This window comes from Podarcis gaigeae, assembly GCF_964106915.1.
Source record: "Podarcis gaigeae genome assembly, chromosome: 17".
Taxonomy (NCBI): domain Eukaryota; kingdom Metazoa; phylum Chordata; class Lepidosauria; order Squamata; family Lacertidae; genus Podarcis; species Podarcis gaigeae.
Window position 1 is genome coordinate 8,496,160 of NC_139694.1, and position 23,467 is coordinate 8,519,626.

General features: G+C 44.2%; 1 protein-coding gene and 1 long non-coding RNA gene across 2 annotated transcripts in view; both read left to right on the forward strand.

Moving 5' to 3' along the window:
- MFHAS1 (multifunctional ROCO family signaling regulator 1) overlaps positions 1 to 15,050 on the forward strand; it is a 54,269-nt gene extending 39,219 nt beyond the window's left edge. Inside the window, exons 2-4 of the mRNA XM_083718548.1 lie at positions 4,075 to 4,357; positions 6,130 to 6,536; positions 11,971 to 15,050. Of these exons, the coding sequence (XP_083574674.1) occupies positions 4,075 to 4,205 (131 nt within the window). The 3' untranslated portion in view covers positions 4,206 to 4,357; positions 6,130 to 6,536; positions 11,971 to 15,050. The remainder of the gene's footprint in view (positions 1 to 4,074; positions 4,358 to 6,129; positions 6,537 to 11,970) is intronic.
- A 4,299-nt stretch (positions 15,051 to 19,349) lies between these two features.
- On the forward strand, positions 19,350 to 23,447 carry LOC310834541. Its single transcript, XR_014559299.1, has 3 exons — positions 19,350 to 19,983; positions 20,702 to 20,756; positions 22,965 to 23,447. It is a non-coding gene; the product is annotated as an uncharacterized lncRNA (long non-coding RNA).
- Positions 23,448 to 23,467: the final 20 nt, after the last annotated feature.

Below are 23,467 nucleotides of genomic sequence, written 5' to 3' on the forward strand. Positions count from 1 at the left end.
GGGCTTCTTTGCAAGGCCAGCTTAAGTCAGTAACATAAGCAAAAACAAACGAGAGGCTATAAATGCAGAAGGGGGAGAGCAAGCCAGAGCTCCCCAGTAGGAAAGACAGATAATAAGTTCCAGTAGTGACTGTTGCATGTGGGGAAAGTTGTGGCCACATACCATGTTAATATCTATGATGTGCCACAACTGTCTCCACCCGCTTCAAGTTTTCTTTTGAGCTTTGGTCTCAACTAGGGCCAGGGCCTTTTCAGTAGTGGCCCCGACTTGGTGGAACGCTCTGTCACACGAGACTAGGGCCTTGCGGGACTTGACATCTTTCCACAGGGTCTATTCCACCTGTCCTTTGGTTTGGACTCAGTCTGACCCTTATGTTTCCCTCCCCTCATGGTTTTGATCTATGGGCTACTTTTAAAATGAGGCTGCATTTTAAATTGTATTTTAACCTGTATTTTAAATTGTCCCCCCCCCCATTATGTTTTTATTGTAATTTTACTGGTGTTAGCCGCCCTGAGCCCGGCTCTGGCTGGGGAGGGCGGGGTATAAATAAATTATTATTATTATTATTATTATTATTATTATTATTATTATTATTCAGTGTGACAGGCTCCTTTAGGATTGCATGTGCTTGCTGTTTTAAAGACGAATGCTCGTTATTTAACTCTTTACCCTCTCCTATTCATGGGAACTCCAAAGTGCAGGCTGTGTCTACAACCTGTTAACGCTCATATTGCCTTGGATAAGCATATCCATTTTACGCGGGGCGGCGGGGGGCGGGCGGGAATTATTCAGAAGTGGCGAAATGCAATAACAAACCCTACGTAAAGCTAGTTATTGCTTCATGAAACAAAATGTCACAGTAGTCTCGACAAATTAGTAATTAACTACTGGAGGGTAAATTAGATGGAAGGATTTTCCATCCTTTGAAATCTTTAAATTGCTGTTTGCGTTCTTCAATTAAAAAGAAAAAAAAAAGTTTCCACAGCCTGGAAGTTGTGGGGCTGGATGCAGGAATTGCTGAGGAAGATGTTCTGGCCTGTTTAGCACAGGACATCAGAATTGTGTGAACAGCAACTTCCATCCTTTAAACTAAAGAACTCTGAATATTGCTGTCTTTATCGTTTTGTTTCCTTGGGGAATAAGGGAGGAGGATTTACCCCCCCTTCTCATAACAGTGCTATTTAATGCCATTGTGTCCCACCCTTCCTCAAACAAACGCAACACAGTGTACAGTGGTACCTCAGGTTAAGAACTTAATTCGTTCCGGAGGTCCATTCTTAACCTGAAGCACCACTTTAGCTAATGGGGCCTCCTGCTGCCGCCGCCCCACCGAAGCACAATTTCTGTTCTCATCCTGAACCAAAGTTCTTAACCCGAGGTAATATTTCTGGGTTAGCGGAGTCTGTAACCTCAAGCGTATGTAACCTGAAGTGTATGTAACCCGAGGTACCACTGTACATGGCATGTTCTCCCCCCCACCCACCCAACATCCCACTCCTCACTTACACCCATGACACTCTGTGATGTAAGTTAGCCAGAGAGACCTTGACTGGCCCAAAAGACATCAAGTGAGATTCATGGTCAAAGCTGGGATTTGAATTTGAGTCTCCCTCACTTGACGTCTGACACATTAATTTGTATTCTCTTCTCTCTTCATTGTATTCACCAATATGGTACTTCAGGTTGTAAGCTCCATAGGTCATAGAATCATTGTTGTTGTTTAGTCGTTTAGTCGTGTCCGACTCTTCGTGACCCCCTGGACCAGAGCACGCCAGGCACTCCTGTCTTCCACTGCCTCCCACAGTTTGGTCAAACTCATGCTGGTAGCTTCGAGAACACTGTCCCACCATCTCATCCTCTGTCATCCCCTTCTCCTTGTGCCCTCCATCTTTCCCAACATCAGGGTCTTTTCCAGGGAGTCTTCTCTTCTCATGAGGTGGCCAAAGTATTGGAGCCTCAGCTTCAGGATCTGTCCTTCCAGTGAGCACTCAGGGCTGATTTCCTTCAGAATGGAGAGGTTTGATCTTCTTGCAGTCCATGGGACTCTCAAGAGTCTCCTCCAGCACCAGAATTCAAAAGCATCAATTCTTCCGCGATCAGCCTTCTTTATGGTTCAAGTTTCACTTCCATACATCACTACTGGGAAAACCATAGCTTTAACTATACGGACCTTTGTTGGCAAGGTGATAGCTCTGCTTTTTAAGATGCTGTCAAGGTTTGTCATTGCTTTTCTCCCATAGAATCATAGAACTGTAGAATTGGAAGAGACCACAAGGGTCATCTTGTCCAACCCCCTGCAATGCAGGAAACGTTTGCCCCACATGGGACTCAAACTCATGACTGAGCTATTAGGTCATTATCCCTCTTTTTCTTTGCTAGCATTATTCTATAAAGTGCCATCTACCCTTGGAATCATTGTACACATACTGTATTCTCTTGTTATTATTAGCTGATCTAAATGTTGACTCATTATCAGCTAATAAGACTGATTGGCTACTGTATTTTTTATATAACATTGTTTGAAATACATTTGAAAGACTTGAAGAGTTGTGTGTTAATTCTCTCCTCTTCCTGTGCCCTCTGGAGCAGATTTTGAGGGTGTACAGGTAACAACAGTGTTGGATGCAACCCAGAGAAACTAAAGAGACTCCAGAGGAGAACTGATACAACAAAAGATTTGGAATGCATTAATGAGAGCCTGTAGTTATTGGGGGTATTTAGATCAAGACCTTGGATTATTAAATATCTAAAGGAGGGAGATGTCAGCATCTGGATACCAGGCCTACCTGGGCAAACCTACTCCTTAACAGTCACCTGTCTGCATTTACTCACCTATCCCGTTACCATAGTCTCTCTCATTTATTTTCCCCTCTTGTTATCTTCCCACACCGTTGAAAGGTGTTCAACAGCTCCTTAGAAACAGGCAACTGCCTTTTTTTATTTACTCTTTGTTTGCACTGAAGAAACAATAATTAGAGGAGGAGAAATGGTTGCAAGCCATTAGCACAGAAAGGTCTGGGCTGAAAATAGATAATTTCCTAGGGGAAATTACAAATGTCTGATCCCTAGAAGAATTTAGGGAAAGTGCTTGCATCCAAAGGCATGTGCAATTGCAGAGGGTCTCTGGAGGGCTTCTCTCGCTTTCCATGGCTCTCTTCCGACGCCGTTGAGAAGGAAGACTGAATTCAATGCACCCCTGCACTGGAACATACCTAGGCAGGGGTTTAAAGTGTGACTGTGTGTCTGGCTCTTACCAATTCTGCTCAGGGCAGGTATAGTTTAATTCATTTATTAAAGCCTTCATTGAGTCAGAGCCCATCTACTCCTAAGTCCTAATGGCAATCTCTCTTTTTCTCTGTAGCCTTTTTTCCATTAGACTCTGGGAGTGCATGCATTAAATGTTCAGATTCTAGATAAAGATCTCTAGAGTCCGTCTGTTTGGTGGTGCAGATGATTGGAGAGGGGAAGAGATGACAACTGCTTGCTTTTGGCTTGCTTATAATCCTTCAGATGTTCAGTTTGTCAATACGATAATTGTGTCGGGTGACATTTTTGCATTACGCTACTTCTCTTCAAAAGAGGGACGCGGGTGGCGCTGTGGGTTAAACCACAGAGCCTAGGACTTGCCGATCAGAAGGTCAGTGGTTTGAATCCCTGCGACGGGGTAAGCTCCCGTTGCTCGGTCCCTGCTCCTGCCAACCTAGCAGTTCGAAAGCACATCAAAGTGCAAGTAGATAAATAGGTACCGCTCCGGCGGGAAGGTAAACGGCGTTTCCGTGCGCTGCTCTGGTTTGCCAGAAGCGGCTTAGTCATGCTTGCCACATGACCCGGAAGATGTACGTCGGCTTCCTCGGCCAATAAAGCGAGATGAGCGCCGCAACCCCAGAGTCGGCCACGACTGGACCTAATGGTCAGGGGTCCCTTTACCTTTACCTTACTTCTCTTCAAGCAGTTAATGATCGCTTGAGTTGTGTTTTCCTTATCCATGCTTGGGAACTTACCTTTCTTGTGACTCGAAACCTGAAGCAAGATGTGTCGTGGTTGTCTTAACACCCTCTACCTTGTTTTCCGCAGGAGAATTGCTGAGTCAGCCCAGGCCAGAAGGAGTGACTGAGATCATCTGTCCGAAGAACGGTAACGAGCGAGTGAATGTGGCTCTGGTTTACCCCCCTACACCGACAGTGATCAGCCCTTGTTCCAAGTAACTTCTGGAAGACACCTGCCTTTGCCCCCATATAAGGACACACCAAACACCCCTTAATCGAACAAGCCCTTCCTAAGCATTTTTGGAAATGTACAGCCCAGAGATGTTTCTGATTACTGGTGGGACCTGGACAACACAGCTTGGGAAATAAAGGTACAGCTATGTGGTTTTCCTTTAGTGAATGTGAAAGTATTTGCAAGTGTTGGGTTTTTGTTTTTTTAGGCTACATTGCTATAGCAAAGCTGAATTTTGGTGGAGGGTGAGTATTTTACGAGGGTTCCTTGATTTGTTTATTTATGTTGCAGAATTTACACCTTAAAAGCTTCCGTTTGTCTGTGCTTTTGAAATCCGCTGTTTTGGGCAAACATCAACCACGGCAGAAAAAAAGCCTCACTAAGGAGCATCTCGCAGTTAGCGGCACATGGTTTATTTTTGAATGAGAACCAGCGCCCACACTGCTCTGCTGATATGTGCATGAAAGAACTTTGTCAGTAACACACAGAGTGGGCAAGTAGTGTCCAGTTTAGATTTGGGATTAAGCAAGTTGCAGTTCTGAAACCGTTTCAAAATATCCTCCAAAGCAAACGTAGGTTTGTTTGCTTCAGCTGCTCATTTATAATAAATGTTTGTTCAATCCCATAACGTACCAGGACTTATAAAACTATTAAAGCCGTTATTAAATAAATTATGAAGCCATTGTTAAGTAAATAATAAATTTGGTAATTGCCTAACACAGAGCTGTCTCTAGGTGACTTACATTCAGTTTTAACTGTCAATAAGTCCGAAGATCCTACTAGTGTCCTGTGTTTTCGATGCACCAACCCATAAAATCCTCCTAATAAAATTATCTATGAATTTAAAAAATAATGCTGCAACTTGATGGTTGATCATTATTCAAATTGCAACATTATGGAATGGCTTTGTGCATATTTAGATTTTAATAAGCTTAAGTAAGGTTGGGTTTTAATAAAATCAACCAATACATTGTCCTGTTATTCTCCACTGAGATTCACAGTAGATTTGCCTGTCAAATACATTTTGACACTAGCAACCTCGTACCTGGAATTGCTCAGGAATTTTAAGAAAGCAAAAAATCAGTACAGTTTTGAAAGGTCCAGTCCACAATCTTTATTCAAAATGGTGTCCAATTATATCCAAACAGGCAGAAATGTGCTCCTTGAGCTCAGGAACCATGATGCAAAATTTGGTTGGCAGTATCTAAAGGCATGGACGCGGGTGCCGCTGTGGGTAAAAGCCTCAGCGCCTAGGACTTGCCGATCGAAAGGTCAGCGGTTTGAATCCCCGCGGCGGGGTGAGCTCCCGTCGTGTGGTCCCAGCGCCTGCCAACCTAGCAGTTCGAAAGCACCCCCGGGTGCAAGTAGATAAATAGGGACCGCTTACTAGCAGGAAGGTAAACGGCGTTCCATGTGCTGCGCTGGCTCGCCAGATGCAGCTTGTCACACTGGCCACGTGACCCGGAAGTGTCTGCGGACAGCGCTGGCTCCCGGCCTATAGAGTGAGATGAGCGCACAACCCGTACGGGCAGGGGTACCTTTACCTTTTTATCTAAAGGCATGTCCAGATGCACAGCAAACAAACAGCTTTCCTAAATACTTTCCTAAAAACCTTCTTGTATAACCAGGCCTCTGTCCTTTAACTGTGGCCTTCTAGAAGTGGGTGAGATGTTTTTAATGTATTTCTCTTTCCTCTTGGTTTTTTAATGAATCTATGTAGGGTCTATTATCTGTCTGTCTGGTTGTAAGTCGCTTTGGGTTGCCCCGGGCTAGATAAAGCAACAAACAAAGTATTAGATGAAGATGCTAGACATGTACAGATGCAGGATAAGTTTATTATGGTACAGAGAAGGTGAATCCTTAGCACCATGAACCTTGAGACTTTCTGTTTTGTCTTCTTCAAACACGCAGATTAATGGGAGCAGGTGTGCCGAAAGGCTGTGCGCTGGGGTGGACACAACTCTGTAGCCTGCCTGAATTGATCCTTACCATCGGCAGGGGTTGGAGTGGTATGTTTCCAAGAACTTTGTCCAGAGGCTTATTGAAGCAAGAAACACAGCAAAGCATCCTTATCCTGTGCTGCTCTTGGAACTTTTATACACGACAGTCTGAAAACTCTGGGTGGTTTTAATTGCTTCGTAAGCACGGAAACGAGAGCATTGTTGACTGACGGCGATGCGCTGGGATTGAGAACTCTGTGGACCTGTATTGTGCACTTGTTTGGACCCATTGGTGAATGTAAGGTTGTTCTCGGTGTGGTCGCTCTTCAGCTGTCGCTGAAAGATATATCTGCTGAAAAGGCACTGCTGGTAACTTGGGTAAGTTTTGACTTTGTCATTGTGTTCTTCAGGGCTTACTCTGGGTTTGCAAGGGCAAGGCACCTGCAGTCGGCCTTTTCTGCAGGGAAGAGACCTGCCATTCTTGCAATGAAAATATCCTTAGTTTGTTTCTCTGCTAATCTCTTGATTGCCATTAAAGCAATATGAAAGATGGCTTAAGCAGTGGTGGTGTAGCGTGGGTTGCCACTGCCCGGGGCCACACAGAGTGGGCGGGGGAGGGAAGGAAATGGACAGAGTATGCATGCACATTCAACTGCCTAACAACGCCACCCAGGAGATTACAGCCACAGAGATAAGAAAAGAAGAGTCATTCCTGTTGTCTGGAGAGGTCACTTCCTGGTTCACACAGAGAAGCTGTTTTCAACAGAGCCCAGCAATGGAAGCACACAGCTGTACGGAGGCAGAAATTTTGCACCCCTAACAATTTTGCGCCTGGGACAACTGTCCCTCTGCCCCCCCCCCATGCCACTGGGTTTAAGGGTTGCACTTTGTTTCCAGGGCAAGTTTACATACAACATAGAAAGATCACTTGTTTATTTTTGTGTGTGAGCTCTTGGAGACAATAATTGCAGGTAGAAATTGTCACGTTACCACTGTCAACTCTAAACAGTACTTTTCAGTGGAAATAGTCCATTCACGATTTTAACTAAAGAGTCTTGTAAGAGTCCAGGTGATAATACGTGGATGTGTGAACGAGCCTGAGATAAAATATTTCGTCGGATAATGATTGGGGTCCAAAATAACCACAATATAACTGGCTCTGGCTTTTCAGTTAATTTTTCTCTCTAGTAATGTTACTGATTGCTGTGTTTTGCTCACAAGCTCTTGGTATTTCCTTGAGGAATACCTTTGGCTGGTCATAACATTTTAAAGGTAAAGGTAAAGGGACCCCTGACTATTAGGTCCAGTCGTGACTGATACTGGGGTTGTGGCGCTCATCTCGCTTTATTGGCCGAGGGAGCCGGCGTACAGCTTCTGGGTCATGTGGCCAGCATGACTAAGCCGCTTCTGGCGAACCAGAGCAGTGCACGGAAAAGCTGTTTACCTTACCGCTGGAGCAGTACCTATTTATCAACTTGCATTTTGATGTGCTTTTGAACTGCTAGGTTGGCAGGAGCAGGGACCGAGCACCGGGAGCTCACCCCATTGCGGGGATTCGAACCGCCGACCTTCTGATCAGCAAGTCCTAGGCTCTGTGGTTTAACCCACAGCGCCACCCATTCCTTGGCAAATTCTACAGTTAGGGATAACATTGATTATTATAGTAACTCTTTAAGTAGCAACAGAACAAAAAATCTGTTCCCAAATTAACCTTCCTTAGCAAAATTAAACAACTGTCTTTTGTTTTGATACTGTCATGGCTTGCTGCTTATTACAAATATATTACTGGTTGAGGTAAAAGGAAGAAAAGCATAGCCATTTCATTCCATAAAACAGCTCAATTTGGGGCACAGTTTGATTAATTTTTTCTCCTTTTTATTTCAAAATAGACAGAAAACCAACATATTGTTGAATGCCACATCCTCCATCTCTCAGATTCCAGCATTTTAGTTGTTTAATTGTCTGCCTTTTAATGACTGGCTGCTTAGGTCATCAGTTTAATAATAATACTATGTACAAAGGTAGGGTACAAAAATTAAAAACGAAAGGCAAGCCCTGCCCATAAACTTACAATCTAGTAAAAAGGTAAAGGGACCCCTGACCATTAGGTCCAGTCGTGGCCGACTCTGGGGTTGCGGCGCTCATCTCGCTTTACTTTGATGTACTTGCACTTTGACGTGCTTTTGAACTGCTAGGTTGGCAGGAGCAGGGACTGAGCAATGGGAGCTCACCCCGTCGCGGGGGTTCGAACCGCCGACCTTCTGATCGGCAAGTCCTAGGCTCTGTGGTTTAACCCACAGTGCCACCCACGTCCCTACAATCTAGTACATTTAACTAATTTTGTATACTACTGAAACTTCACTAAGTGCTTTTTGAGATAATGAAGTAAAAAAAAAAAAGTAGAATTAAAGAAGCAAAAGCTATTAAGTGTTGAGAAGTAAGAGCATCCGTATGACAGCAATGCCAAGAGCAAAATGACCTCTGCACAAAGCTCCTTATAGGCAGCCCCACCCATTTAAAATGTGCCGCCCCTTTCGCTTAAAATTGTCACCTACTAATTAAAGCATTTGTTGATTAAGTGGGTTGGATACAACTTTACAACCCTACATTTAATAATTCCTAATTATTATCTGAAAGTTAGACGCTTGCTTTATAACCAGTACAATTGAGGGCGGGGAAATGAATGCGGTGGAGAAAAATTCATGACTGTGTAATGAAATTGCTCACATGAAAGGAAAGCAAAAATGTCAGCTAAGTCTACTCAGCCTTTTTGTTCTGCGCTCGTGTGCAGATACATATCTGGCTAGTTTAGCTGCAAGCTTAGTTTGTCTTGTTAGCCTGGTATAGTTCTGGGGATCAGAAACCTTTGTTGTCTGCAGACAGAAGTGGATCTCTTTTGTCCTCGAGAATAATTTAAATGTTTCGTATATCCTGGCTTCGTTTGTGGGGAGGGTGGTGGAGCTGGCAGGTGAGATGGGGAGAAAATTCTCACTAATAAATGCTTGACATCAGTTCACCGAAACGCGCAACAAATGCAGATTTCACTGCTTCGTTTTGCTTGTTGAAGAATAACCGTGACCTTTCTCTAAGCGTGTACTTGCACATACTGATGAATCATGTGGTTCTCACCCATAACAATGGTAAAATTGCACCCTGCCCTTCGGCCTTTAAAAAGGTTCTACGGTAGATTAAAGTGCATATAAAATCACACGAACGTAATCGGCTAAATCCAATCAGATATAAAACCAACACACTAATATCACATAGCAGCAAGAAGAAGAAGAAAGTAATATTTGTATATAAATTGCATCCCTCCTTCCTTCATAAATTATTTGGAACAGAAATACTTACCGTATTTTTTGCTCTCTAAGACTCACTTTTTCCCTCCTAAAAAGTAAGGGGAAATGTGTGTGCGTCTTATGGAGCGAATGCAGGCTGCGCAGCTATCCCAGAAGCCAGAACAGCAAGAGGGATTGCTGCTTTCACTGCGCAGCGATCCCTCTTGCTGTTCTGGCTTCTGAGATTCAGAATATTTTTTTTCTTGTTTTCCTCCTCCAAAAACTAGGTGCGTCTTGTGGTCTGGTGCGTCTTATAGAGCGAAAAATACGGTGAATTGATTTCATTGAAGCAGAGGGAAATGGGTGACAGGAGAGCAAGGCTGGGGGATCTTTGGCCCACCAGATATTTGCTGAACTACAACTCCCATTAGTTCCAGCAAGCATGACAAATGGACGGGGAAGATGGGAGTTGTAGTTCATCAACATTTGGAGCACCACAGGCTTGCCATATCTGCTGATACATGACGGTTGGGTGGTCATCTGTCATGTGTGATCCAGTTGAGATTCCTTCATTGCAGGGGGTTGGACTAGATGACCCTTAGGACCCCTTCCAACTCTACGATCTGGTGAGCAGGAGTGGGGACAAATCTGTATCCCAGTTTGTGAGCTTCAGCTAGCCACAAACTACATGCTTCTTATTCAAGTACAGTGGTGCCCCGCAAGACGAACGCCTCGCAAGACGGAAAACCCGCTAGACGAAAGAGTTTTCCATTTTGGAGGCACTTCGCAAAACGAATTTCCCTATGGGCTTGCTTCGCAAGACGAAATGTCTTGCGAGTTCCTGTGGGTTTTTTCCCCTTCCCCCCCCCCCTTTTCCTAAGCCGCTAAGCCGCTTATCACCTGATCTGCTAAAAGCCGCTAAACCGCTAATAGCGCTAATCTGCTAATCTGTCAATGGGCTTGCTTCGCAAGACGAAAAAACCGCTATACGAAGAGCCTCACGGAACGGATTAATTTCGTCTTGCGAGGCACCACTGTATCTTCAACTGTATGAACAGTCTTTCCCCTGTTAAAAAACATGCTCTTGTCTTCAGTTTAATCTGAAGGGAACAATCTCTTCCTGCACAAATTATGTTTGCTTTGGAGGCGAATTTGAAGGCTGGCTTCCATCTGCTTGCTGTCTTCAATGTGTTGGAGGCAGCAGGGAGGGAGGGAGTTGAGTAAATCTCAGCAAGGCAGAGTTATAACACCACAAAATCTGGATAAGAAGGTCTGGATCAGGGATCAGCTGGATATTGATTATAAGCTCCTAAAAGCCCCTTGAGCTTCTTTGGAGAAAGGAAAAGGCTTGCTATGGAATGTAGGCTAGTTGCTCTGCAGACAAGAAGCGTTCTTCCTCCTGTTGGTTGGGTTCTGTTTGGCCGTCCTTTAGAGGCCTGGGGAGCAAACGATGACTTCTTCTCTTTTTGCTGCTTCGCTGAGAATAGTCTTTATTGGGCCCTCCGTCAGTTTTGGTCGGAACTTCCTTGAGTCAGCAACTCAGCACTAACAAGACTGCTGAGCTATGTGGAAATCCAGGAAACATTAGTTACCAAGATAGCAGAAACTAGATATGCGAGTGGTTTACTAAAGGACTTGGGTCATCCCAGGCCTGGCAGAGAATGCATCGCTATCTACCAGCAGCATGTGAGTTGCACTCCAGCTACTGATACAGGCGCAAACAGGCGGAAGAGTATTACAGGGCTTATTTTAAAACTCAAGATGGACAACCCTACGCACCCTTAGCTGAGACTGCAACTGGGATCTGTGAGCATTATCTGAGAATGCTAAAAACAAAAAAGTGGTTTTGGAGAGGTGTGTGTGTGTGTTTTGAATTGGTTTTACATCTCCTTAACACTGTTCTATAGAAACTGTAATGGGGTGTTTGCCTAAGTCTTCCTGGTAACTTCCCAAGTTTGAACAAATGGGGACATTAGCCTTGTCTGATGGATAGACCCCCTAATTTCTTTGAGAAGTATAATGTGAGAAGTTTTGCTCTTCAAAGGCAATGCTCTGCTTGTGCCAATCAGAGCCGTCTTTCCCATAGTGCTTAGTGGTGCGTTGCGCCAGGGTGTCGGCCTCTCAGGGGCGCCCCAGCAAGTGGGGGAGCTGTGCGGCTTTCCTGGCGGCCTCCCCTTTCCCTGCATGCCTGCCAGCTGTGCCCTGCCAACCATAAGGCTGGCGGGCGCGCAGTTTCCCTCCCAAGCCTTTGCAAGGATGGCTCTTCTCCCGAGGAGGCTTGGGAGGGGCGCAACTTAACTCCCAAGCCTCTGTGGGGATCACTCTCCCACAGCGGCATGGGGGAGAGTTGTGCCCCACCCCCCATGGCTGGCAGTGCGCAGCTACGGCCACCCCAACACTATCTGTGGTAATTTGGGGGCTCTGGGCACCCCAGCCCCACATCGGCTAAAGACAGCCCTAATGACAATTATGAATATGTGGAATATTTATGACTTGCTTCTTGTATATAAACTTCCTCTTGTTCTTTCTTTTAGTTTCCCCATAGGAAGAAATTAATAATTCTGTGGCTGTAATGTGCTGTGGAAAAGGACGCAAAATCAAAACTGGAAAATACCTCTTCAGATGGATGCTTTCCCAGGGACTGAGCATATAACTTAACCCCAGAAGTGAAATGGTTTTTGAAGTAATATATTAAGTTGCAGATGAATGGTGGACTAAAGGATTCATCACTCGACCCTCAGCCTCAGGATCATTCTCTAGCGATGAGCTGCTTGCCAACAGAGTAGGATGAAAAACTTCTCAGGGATTATGTTCAATGTGCAGTTTAAAAGCCGCAGCTGCCGTTGATGACAGCAGTATCGGGGGCACTCTGTTTCCAAGTCTGTCAAATGTGAAAGAAGATCACTGCTGAAGTTCACTGCTGTTCAGCAATTTGTTTGTGTGTAAGTTTTTTTAAGTGTTAATCTTTATTTTTCTAAGTTTTTAATTATCTATGCAGTTTAGAATTAATTTGACACTGGGTACAAAGGTCAGCGTGGAGATTGTGCTAAATCAGTTGCTGGGTTCTGGATGTGATGTCAAAACAATGCATGTAGGTCTCTATTGTTTAAACACCTGGTTTGTGTGCACACACACACACATCACGCACACACACACACACACACAAACACACAATCTTCAATTTCACCGCACTTTCATGGTAAAATCCACCTAAATAAACACTAGCACGGATTCTTCTGGGAATGCCTGTGCCTCCACACAACAGAAGCTGTACTTGAAAGAAGCAAATGTGGTTTTGAGTTTTCTCCCTCTTGTGAGTGGAACATGTCAACGTGGTGGAGAGGGGGAAGACAGCTTGAGTTAAACTTTATTTGTGGAGTATCCAGTTGAGTGGACAGCCGTGTAGTCAGCCAGGAATCCTTCATGCCTAAACAATGCCAAGAATAATTGACCAGGAAAAAAGAGGGAATAATTGAATTGAGGCAGAAATGATTGACAAGGAGCAAAGAGCAGCGTGGAGATGGACAACACACCTCAGTCCTCCAGCCACTTGGGAGCCTAGAGAAAGCAATTCAACTATTGGTGACAATGTGCCACAAAGGTTGGGCTTTATTGCTAGACCCTGTTTGCCTTCGGTGTATTGAAATTAAGCACTTGGAATACCAGCAGCTAAAATGCAGCTCATGTTGCAATGAAGTTGACCACCTCAGTTCCAGAATTTTCTTTTCTCGACTATGGATCACGCTGGCTTTTTTCATAATGTCCATCATGCTGGGGTGAGGATTGGTGGTAGTGTCCTACGAAATGTGGTTTGTTTTCAAAAGAATGTATTAGCCTGGGGCCCACTTTAAACATCGCCTGAGTTATGTATAGTTATGGCACTACACTTTAAGCCATTCTGATAATGGTAGCGCCTCATTAGAGCAGCATTTGTGCCACATTTGCTAGATTAGGAAACTGAATTATGACACCACCATCCAAACCTACAGCACATTCTACCTTCAGTGCATCGATGGAAGCTTTTGGTGTTACTGGAATGGTTCAGGAAAGCCATAGAGCAGAGGAAACCACAATACTCAAACCTCAAGATTATTCCCTTGTTTGAAGAATGCAGCCAACAATCTGTAATATCCACTCTTTACAAGTAAACATCACATTTTAAAAAATGTAGGGGCATTTTAACATGTAACTTTGAGGTGGATTTCCATGGGGAAATCATAAAAACAGCTGTTGAATTTTAAGTTTAGCTGAGGGAAAGATATACCTCATTTGAAAAGTGGTTGAAAAGGAGACATGAATCAACACATGTGTCTGGTGTTACGAGTGAGCTTTTGAATCCCAGTGGCTAATTTTTGTCGGTGTGCGTTGAAAGATGTTCCCCCCCACTTCAGAGTCACTCCATTCGACAACTGTTGTGTACAAGAAGGTTAACTGGGGGATTAACTGCAGTTTTCTGTTGTGTTTTGGGTCTTGTGGGCCATTTCAGGTCTAGTGTGAATTCAAGTGGAACATTCCCAGATCTTAATTACCTTAGCGCATCAGGGGCATGTGGTAAGGAGATGTTCACAAGCAGATTTCGGTGCCACATCACCTAGTAAAATAGTTTGGGCTTCAGAAATGTATTGTTTCGGTTTGCCTTAAGTAGGCTTGAGCAAAACTTGGTCATTCAGTGGGAAAGTGCCAAAACAGCAGTGCTTAACCAGGCTTCAGCACCACTGAATTTCTGGCAAATACTAGTTGAGATGAGTTTTCTAAGTGTACCTTCATTCTTCAGTGCAACTTTCTAAGTAGCTCTGACTTCTGTAAGGAGGAGCACAACTTGACATGAGTTTTCCCTCTCAAGGCCAAAATGAAGGGGTTTTTTGCACCTGTTAAAGTAGATCTTTGCCAGCAATGGGAGATTGACTCTTTGCTGATGTCAGCCTAAACATGGGTGGCGTTTAGTCAGTCTTGTTTTTCAGGCTATTTGCTAAAAATGCTCAGCAACATCGCACTGGAGCAGCAGAGGCGAAACCCTGCGGTTGTCTGATAACTTTTAAGAGCAAATATAATTTTTTTTAAAAAAATCATTTTTTGCTATGCAGGACATTTCAATACAGACACTGCAGCCAGACAAAAGATATTTTGGCTGGCGGAGTGTCTTGACAAGATCCTGTTGTGGTAGTATCGGCGGAAGACTTTTCTGGGAAGAGGGCGAGGTTTTGCTCTGTGAGGCACAAAAAAATCAATCAAGCTATTCCTCTTAAAACTGCTGGAGAATTGCCCTTGGAATCAGTCACGTTTTCTATTCCTAGGTTCCATGACAGGAAAAGCTGTTTCCTGGATATGCACCGCAGTGCTGCCAAAGAAAACGTGTGCTGTTTTTAATTCCTCAAAAGATTCTCTTCTCTTTGACCCATCTTTGATTCACTTCTGGAAGGCCAAAAAAGGGGGTGTTTGGTGTAACATGGGTGGTAATTGTTCAGCAAGGGGCATGGGGGGGCAGCTATATTTATAGCTTATCTGTTAATTCTCCATATTACAGCACAGACTTCTTTTTTACAAGAAAAAAGAAAAAAAGAAGAAAAAATATTCTCACCAAGACGAAAACCTGAGAATAAAAGTAATATTACAACTTGAGTTTTCTCTGACTATTTATTGACAGAACTGTAATTTGTATTTTTGCCTGTGCAGGCCACAAATAAATAAGTTGAAGCAGACTTCTTTTGCCCCACTTTCCAAATTTGCATTGCAAAATGTGAACAGCAGTACTTTTTATTTATTAAGGAAGGTTTACAGATGGCTTAATTGTAAAACTCTTAGGCAGTGTGCACAATAAAATTAGAATAAAATGACCAGTACCATAATACCTTTACTGGGGGATTAATTTAAAAGCCATAGTAGTTAGCAAGCTTTTGACTTCAAGCTGAACTCTTGTTTTGGCCGCACATTAACCAAAAGAAATGATGGCCATGATGCAAGTTTGCTGTTGGAATGCCTGAGGCGTTGTGGAGACTTACACTAGTTTAGGTTGTACTCTGTGCAGAAAGATCACAGACTGTGATTCGAGGACCCGATCCCCGCTTGGGGAATAAAGACACGTGGACACAGAATGTAAGGTTAATGGGTAAGGTAAAGGCCACAACTTTATTGATTACAGCATGTGAGAACGTATTGGCTTAGGCATTGGACCACGGAACATTAGACTCCACCCACTCGTAGAGGGGTGAGTCTGAGGAGGGGTTAACCACCAGTAGGGGAAACCTGTTGATGCTAATCCAACTATAGGCTCTCTTCCTGATGTCACTGAGGGTCGTGCCATGGCCCCCCGCGACACGGGCATCGGACAGGATCCACGACCGCCGGATTCCTTTAGCGGAATACCCAAAATTGTCAGGGAAGGCAATGGCCACACCTTGCCCCCTGAAACACCAACAACACATTCCAATGCCTAACCGCCAAATACCACAAAAGTTGTGACGGTAGCTACGAGGTAGGCGAAAAAAACCAAGAGGCCGGGCCAGTTTAGCCAATTGGAAAAAAATCCTACCAGGCCCCCTGGTTAAACAGGGCGACCAACCAGAGGTCCATAGCAAAGCCTCAGGAACAGCTAATCTAAAGGGAGTGGAGGGTGGGTGTCTCGGAGAAAATGTGTGTGCAATGGTGGGGGTGGCTGGCGCGGCTGCGTGTCAGCAGCAAGCCACGTCCCCGCCGAGCTTCCCTATTGGGTGCCCAACCGGGGAGGGGCGTTGCACACCAGCCCTGGAGTTGAAGCAGGGGGCGGAGCGCCCCCTGCATGACGCGGGAATCGTCTCCCGCTCACAACCCCTCCCCTCCTGGGAGGAGGAAAGGCTTTGCAGCACAAGTCTTGCCAGGGCAAAGAAGCAATGGCTGAAATTCCCTTTGAAAATACAAAAACCAGCAGTGATTCAGATGTCTCTCTAGGAAGACACATATGGAAAATGTAATTTTGTAGGAAGCGGTCGCTACTGAACTTAGATAGCTGCCCTTTAATTGCATTCTAGAGATCAAGGTTTTCCTTGTTGCCTACAGGAAGTGATGGGACAAATCCAGAACGGAAAAATTAATTTTGTGGAGGCAAACATCCACATTACAAAACGTGGTTTTCAAGAGACTTCCACCAGTAAATCTGAGGAGAAGGACTCCACTGGATAATGAGAGACAGTTTAGATTTTCCTGAAGTTGGATAAATGCCCTGCTACTACTGTTTTTGGCTTGCATAAATGTGAATCCAAATCGCAGTGCTGTTGCCTGCATCCCTTCCACGAGATTCCCAAATACCATCATATGCCCTCCAGATTTTTTGTGATCAGAGCCTTATGCAGACAACCCTGTCGGTTTGGACAGGAAAGATGGAATTAAATTCCCTACATTGCGGATCTACTACAAATTGATGAAAAACATGACCCCAAGCAATACTAACATAAATTTTTAAAAGAAGCATCTAGTGGGAAAGCTATTACATTTACGGGTTATAAATTGACGGTGAGATAAAAAACAAACAAGCAGGGTTTTTCTGCATTATACAGCAAAGTGTATAAAGTCGCTACACTCTTAACCTTTCTAAAACAAGCTTTTTGTGTTTTATGAACTGGTTATACCTTCGCACCTCAAGAGGAAATCTCTGATTCCACACCAGCCAATAACTGCTAAAATCTCTTCAGCTATTTGAGGTCATTTTAGCAAATGACATTGGCAATCATGGTTGCCTTGGCAAAGTAAAAACCTGTTGCTAGAGAAACCAGACATGTCATTGTTCACCTGGTTTTATCACTTCGTAATCTAGACTCCTGTCCATCAACGGCATTTTTATCACTGCTTATATTTTCCTCTCTCACTGCTTAAGGGGTTACCAGCTAGAACTGATGTTTCAAGAGAACAGACAAATTCATGGATGGGAAGGCTAACAATGGTTACCAGCCATGATGCCTATGTTCTGCCGCCTCTGTTAAATGCTGTTGCACTCAGGTCCTGACTTGCCAGAGGCATTTGGTTGACCCCATAAGAACAGAGTGCTGTACAATATAGGTCCATTTGTTGTTGTTTAGTCGTGTCCGACTCTTCGTGACCCCATAGACCAGAGCACGCCAGGCACTCCTGTCTTCCACTGCCTCCTGCAGTTTGGTCAAACTCATTCTGGTAGCTTCGAGAACACTGTCCAACCATCTCGTCCTCTGTCGTCCCCTTCTCCTTGTGCCCTCCATCTTTCCCAACATCAGGGTCTTTTCCAGGGAGTCTTCCCTTCTTATGAGGTGGCCAAAGTATTGGAGTCTCAGCTTCAGGATCTGTCCTTCCAGTGAGCACTCAGGGTTGATTTCCTTAAGAATGGAGAGGTTTGATCTTCTTGCAGTCCATGGGACTCTCCATGGGAGTCTCCTCCAGCACCAGAATTCAAAAGCATCCATTCTTTGGCGATCAGCCTTCTTTATGGTCCAGCTTTCACTTCCATGCATTACCTTGACCCAACTGCAAGGCTCTCTCCATGTTCTTATGAGAGTTCTGGGGCCCAATCAACAAATTTCTTGCTGGGCAGCAATTCCCCCCCCCCACAGCAAACCCACCCAGAAAAATTTCTGGCATTTTCCAGAAGGCCTGGAGGAACAGTTAAGACTGAGAGATGCTGCAGGCAGAGAAGGACTGAGCCTTGGCCACAAACCGTGAATCAGAAAGTCCCCATTTCTTCCATGACCTTCCTAGGTGACTTTAGGCAAGCCATTCCCCCTCAGCCCAACCCAAATTGCAAAAGCGCACAGTCGGCTTTTTGCTCAGATACTGGAAGGGAGTCAAGTTAGGAGGCAGGTGGTGCTTTTCTCCAAAGGAAAATAATTGGATTGCTCCAGTAAGCTTGCACATTAAGCACTGAAATAATTCTGCTCCTGAAGGAAAGGAGCACAGGGCAGTGCATTTAAATACCCTGCTGGGAATGTTTTGAGGAGGTTCTTAATACGTTCTACAAGGAAAAGAAAACATGAGATGACATGCACTTGCAGCATTTTTCTAACATTTCTGTCAGCCAAAACAGTTCTTGCCTTACTTTTTGCAGCAGGTATGCATATTCCGAGTTTGGCAGGACACTGATGTTAAGTTGTGGGTGGTCATATCAGACAACACAGCGATTCTTCAAACAGTTCTTGTTTATTCTCAGGCCACAACAGAACTGAACTGAAGGGTTCAGCCAGCCTGCTTATATAGAGCTCCACTAGAAGGCAACAGTAACCATTTTCTGTAACTAGCCAATCACTGAATGTCACTTTCAATTCCTTATTTGCATATGTGGACCTGAACTATCTACAGTATCCCGCTGCTGGCCCAGGGTGAGAACTTCAGTACATAACACCTGGCAACTAGACAGTGGCGGTAGTGGTGAAACAAATGGTTATTTCCCCTTGTCTTTTCAGGACAACTGACAGTTGTAGCAGTGTTGTTCCTAGAAGGGTGGGAAAAGCTGGTTCCCAGCAGCTGTGGGTTTTCCAGAGCCAGGATACATTCACATGCATATAGGTTACCTAAAACCTTCCATTCACCTACTGCTGTAAAAGTGGGTGGTGTAGTAAACATTTTCCAGCAGAAGCTTAATATCTTATCAGGTGATGGATGATTAGCCTTCTCCCTTTCCCACTGGCAAGTTTGGGAAAGGGGTTTATTCCAACACACAGTTCCCCTCGTGGGCACATCTGCCGCCTACATGCTACACAGAACAGGATTTGATTCTGCTTGCATTAACTGGCTCTAATAACTACTTGTGAAGGGAGATAGGATCTTCTACACAATGCCTGCAAGGGATCAAAGTGTTTAAAGAAATAAAATAAGGGCCGCTGGGTGGGGAGGGGAGGAGAGATGAGTTTGCCTATACTTGTTGCTATGGGCACCATTATCACTGGATTCCATTCCTTGTGTAATGTCAAGAATGTGCTTTATTTCTTAACTCGCGCTCCGCAATTACAAGCAAATGCAGAGACAGATTAGCCAATCAAAGAAGTGCTGTTATCTTCCTGATTTGCCACTGCCATGGACTGTTTTAGGAACGCACATGGGCAAATGTAACGAGGATTCCCATAGGACATTATCTCTTGAGAACGAAAAATAAAACGCAGGATTTCCTTCTGTGCAGTGAAGTTTAGAAGAGTTAAAATAACGGATTTAGCTTCCTTGGTAGCTGAAGCTTTTTGGACTGAAAAACGCTTGCGCTCTGTGTGTGTGTTGCTTGCAAGCGAGTCACTGTTTCCTTGGCTACCACAACAAACAAGGCCACAGGCAGGCACTGGAGCCAGAAGAAAGATAAACTCTAAACTCTACTTGGCAAATCCAACGTGTGCGGAAAGAGCAACAGGAACAAAAATTAGAAAACGTCAAGGTATTTGGTATGGACAGATCCAGCTGAGACATTTCTGTTTCTTTACCATCTCCAATGAGGAAACCATGCCTATTTCTTCAGGGGCTCAGGGACAGGTTGGATTTGGAGTCGACACATCCATTCAATGGCATCCCAAAAGAGATCAAACACTCTGTATGCCACTATCTTTCAAAGTCGACTCCTATCGCCAGAGGTAAGCGTCCGCTTGTTGTACCTGGGAAATATTTCGCCCCAGACTAAAATGGCACTTGATTAAAAAGTGCTTTGAAATGAGTGTCTTAATGAATAAGTTGCTGTCATTTGTCACTTACGAACCTCCTAAATATTTATAGGTGCTGTACGGAAATTAAAGGACAGAACAGTCCCTGCCTGCAGGCACTCAATCTAAAAGTCAAGGAGAGACTAGAGGAGACAAGAAGAGGGAGGAAAGAGGGAAGTAAACGAGTCCAGGCACTAATTATTGAAGTTACATCATCTCAGCAGTATCATCTGTCCTGGACATGTGGGCCTCCCTCTCTTTTAAGCACACACACAATCCAGCAGTCCTTACAAGTTTCCTGACGGATGGCTTCTCTTCAGTTTTGCAGTCTCAGAAAAACTGGCAGCTGGAACCCAGTGTACTTTCTGACAGGGAAGGGAGAAGGGCGTTTCTTGCATATGCTCCTTTTCTAGCCTACGGATGGGGGCCGTGTTGGTCTCCATATTGCCACAATGTTCTCCTTTGAGAGCCAGGCTGCCGTCTCTTGGTCCTCAGGTTGGTGGCAGAGCCTATGGTGCCCTTGCCTTCAGTTCAGAGTGGTGCCACACCAAGTTACCACTAGAATGTACAGAGCAAAACTAGGACAACGAGGCATTAAATGACATTGCAGGCTAAATGCAAAATCTGTGCTCCGTGTTCACGTTTTCTGCAGATACTTACGCTGCCACCCTGAAGCCAAAACAAGATGTTTCACTCAGGACTCAGAAGTAAGTGGCACTCTTTGAGAAGAAAAATGATTGGTTTAACATTTCCTTTGAAAACCTTTTATTATAAATGTTAAGAAGTACAGTAATGCATGAGCAATTCTCCATACCCGGAATGTGATGCATTGCTTGCCCTCTGGTGGCAAGAAGGGGGAAAATATTAGGAGCAGGAAGTGGCCTGAATATGCTCATTTTAAAATGTACTGTACATAAATTGTTTCAGACTCTCTTTGCATTCCACAGCCATTTCACCTATGTTTATACTTTCTCTGTTTAATATTTCATACACACATCAGCCAACTAAGGATAACACTTAATAAATCTGATGAAGCAAAGTGAACACACACACACAACACAGGCCAGTTTCTGATTTAAGATTACTGTTCTTGCTACCCATTGCTAGATTGTTGTTATCTAGTTAATGAAATACAAAGTGGGGATCCTCAGGCCCAGGAGCCAAAAGTGACACTCAAGATTATCCCTGGGCCATGCCCCATTTCCCCATACAGTGGTACCTCGGGTTACATACACTTCAGGTTACAGACTCCGCTAACCCAGAAATATTACCTCGGGTTGAGAACTTTGCTTCAGGATGAGAATAGAAATCGTGCTCCGGCGGCACGGCAGCAGCAGGAGGCCCCATTAGCTAAAATGGTGCTTCAGGTTAAGAACAGTTTCAGGTTAAGAACAGACATCCAGAACGAATTAAGTACTTAACCTGAGGTACCACTGTATCTAAATACCTTTTCTCCCCATAAGCCCCAGTCACCCACTACTGTACTTGTTAACCTGATTCTACGTCCTCCTTGGGTGCTTTTACCTGGCTGGAATGCGTCTTGTATGCATCCTATTAGCCTGGAGGATTTTTTTGGTGTGTGTGTTCATGCAAATATGCGTAAAAACCTCTGGCTTTTGCATGGCTAGAATTTATCTTCTCAGTTCTGTTGCCTCTGACCCCAGCCACCACTGGCAGAAGGTAACCCACAAGGGAATGTGACCTACTGAGCTGAAAAACACTCCCCACCGTGTTTTAGCTCCGCCTTACAATTCCTATTCTTTGCCCACTTTATCTTTTATTTACTATTTTATTATTATGTTGTACATTACTTTTGGGGGACAAATTGGCCCATGGTGACCTCACTGAAGGCTGCATCTCAAAGTTGATGTGGCAAAAACTTTCTTTTTATAGGACACATTTTGATGAGACAAGGTGGTGACACAAAAACCTTTTGTCATAGCACCCGCAGGAGCAGCCAGTAATGCATATTTAAATCTGAAAATGGGAGGATGTGTGGAACCTTGACTAATCAGAGAAAGCACCTCTTGAAATCACAGCAAAAAAAAAAATCTACATATTATTTTTAAAATTACAACATTTTGGAAGGCCCTTGGGGTATCACAAAAAACTGTCCCCATGGTATTACAGCAGGGGACCTATAGAATCAATCAATATCTTCAACCAACCAACCTGAAAGATCCTTTCAAATTAGGAAAAAGGACTTGCAGGCCACAAAACTCCAAGGGTGTCAGATACGGCTCACGTGCTGTGGCTTAGCCATTACATTTTAAAACACTCGTTTTCCTTAAGGTTTTTTTCCAACACAGGCACAAAGCCACAGCCTGCCTGTGGGAAACCACTTTCTCCAAAGCAGGGGTCAGCAAATTTTTCAGCAGGGGGCCGGTCCACTGTCCCTCAGACCTTGTGGGAGGCCAGACTGTATTGGGGGGTGGGGAATGAACAAATTCCTATGCCCCACAAATAACCCAGAGATTCATTCTAAACAAAAGCACACATTCTATTCTTTTAAAAACACCAGGCAGGCACCACAAATAACCCAGAGATGCATTTTAAATAAAAGGACACATTCTACTAAAAACACACTGATTCCCGGTCCGTCCACAGGCCGGATTTAGAAGGTGATTGGGCCAGATCCGGCCCCCGGGCCTTAGTTTGCCTACCCATGCTCCAAAGGGACTATCAAAAGGAGCATCATTGATATATTAGGAAAAATACCTACATTCACCCACTTATTCGAAGCAGCCTTCCAATTGCTAGAGGATGTTAATGTCCAGCAATGCAAAAATTCTTGGTTGATAAATATCAGCATGGTAACATGCATTCATTTAAATTTTATGGATCTGTTAAAGAGCAGATCAGTGGACACACTTATTTTCAAGGAAGTCATAACAAATTATGTAACTTCTCAACAGGTGAAGAGACAGGGCGAAAAAAATCATCCAGAATATGCAGCACTCCAAAGTGGAAACGGTTTAACCACTACAGCTACCAAAAGTACATTGCTTACCAGTGCAAAAACCGAAGACACAAGCTACAGAAGGAAAGATGACATTTCCAGATTCTCGCTTTGTACCCTACTATAATTATGAGAATATGATGAAACAGAACTATATTTGATATTACCACATTTATTAAAAATGGAGATAAAAAAAGCAGTGCCATACGTGGAAAGCTCTCCTAGGTAGCTATAGGTTTTCTGAAGTTTGTACACAAAAGATCAGCAATCCTCTTGTGTGGACAGCATGACAGTACTAGAGGAGTATTAACATGACGTAAGAAATGTAAACAAACAGTTCTGCTTGGTCTTCATACAGTGGACGCTCAGGTTGCGAACGTGATCCGTGCAGGAAGCACGTTCACAACCCACAGCGTTTTCAACCCGCAGCACCGCATCTGCGCACACACGGGTCACAAG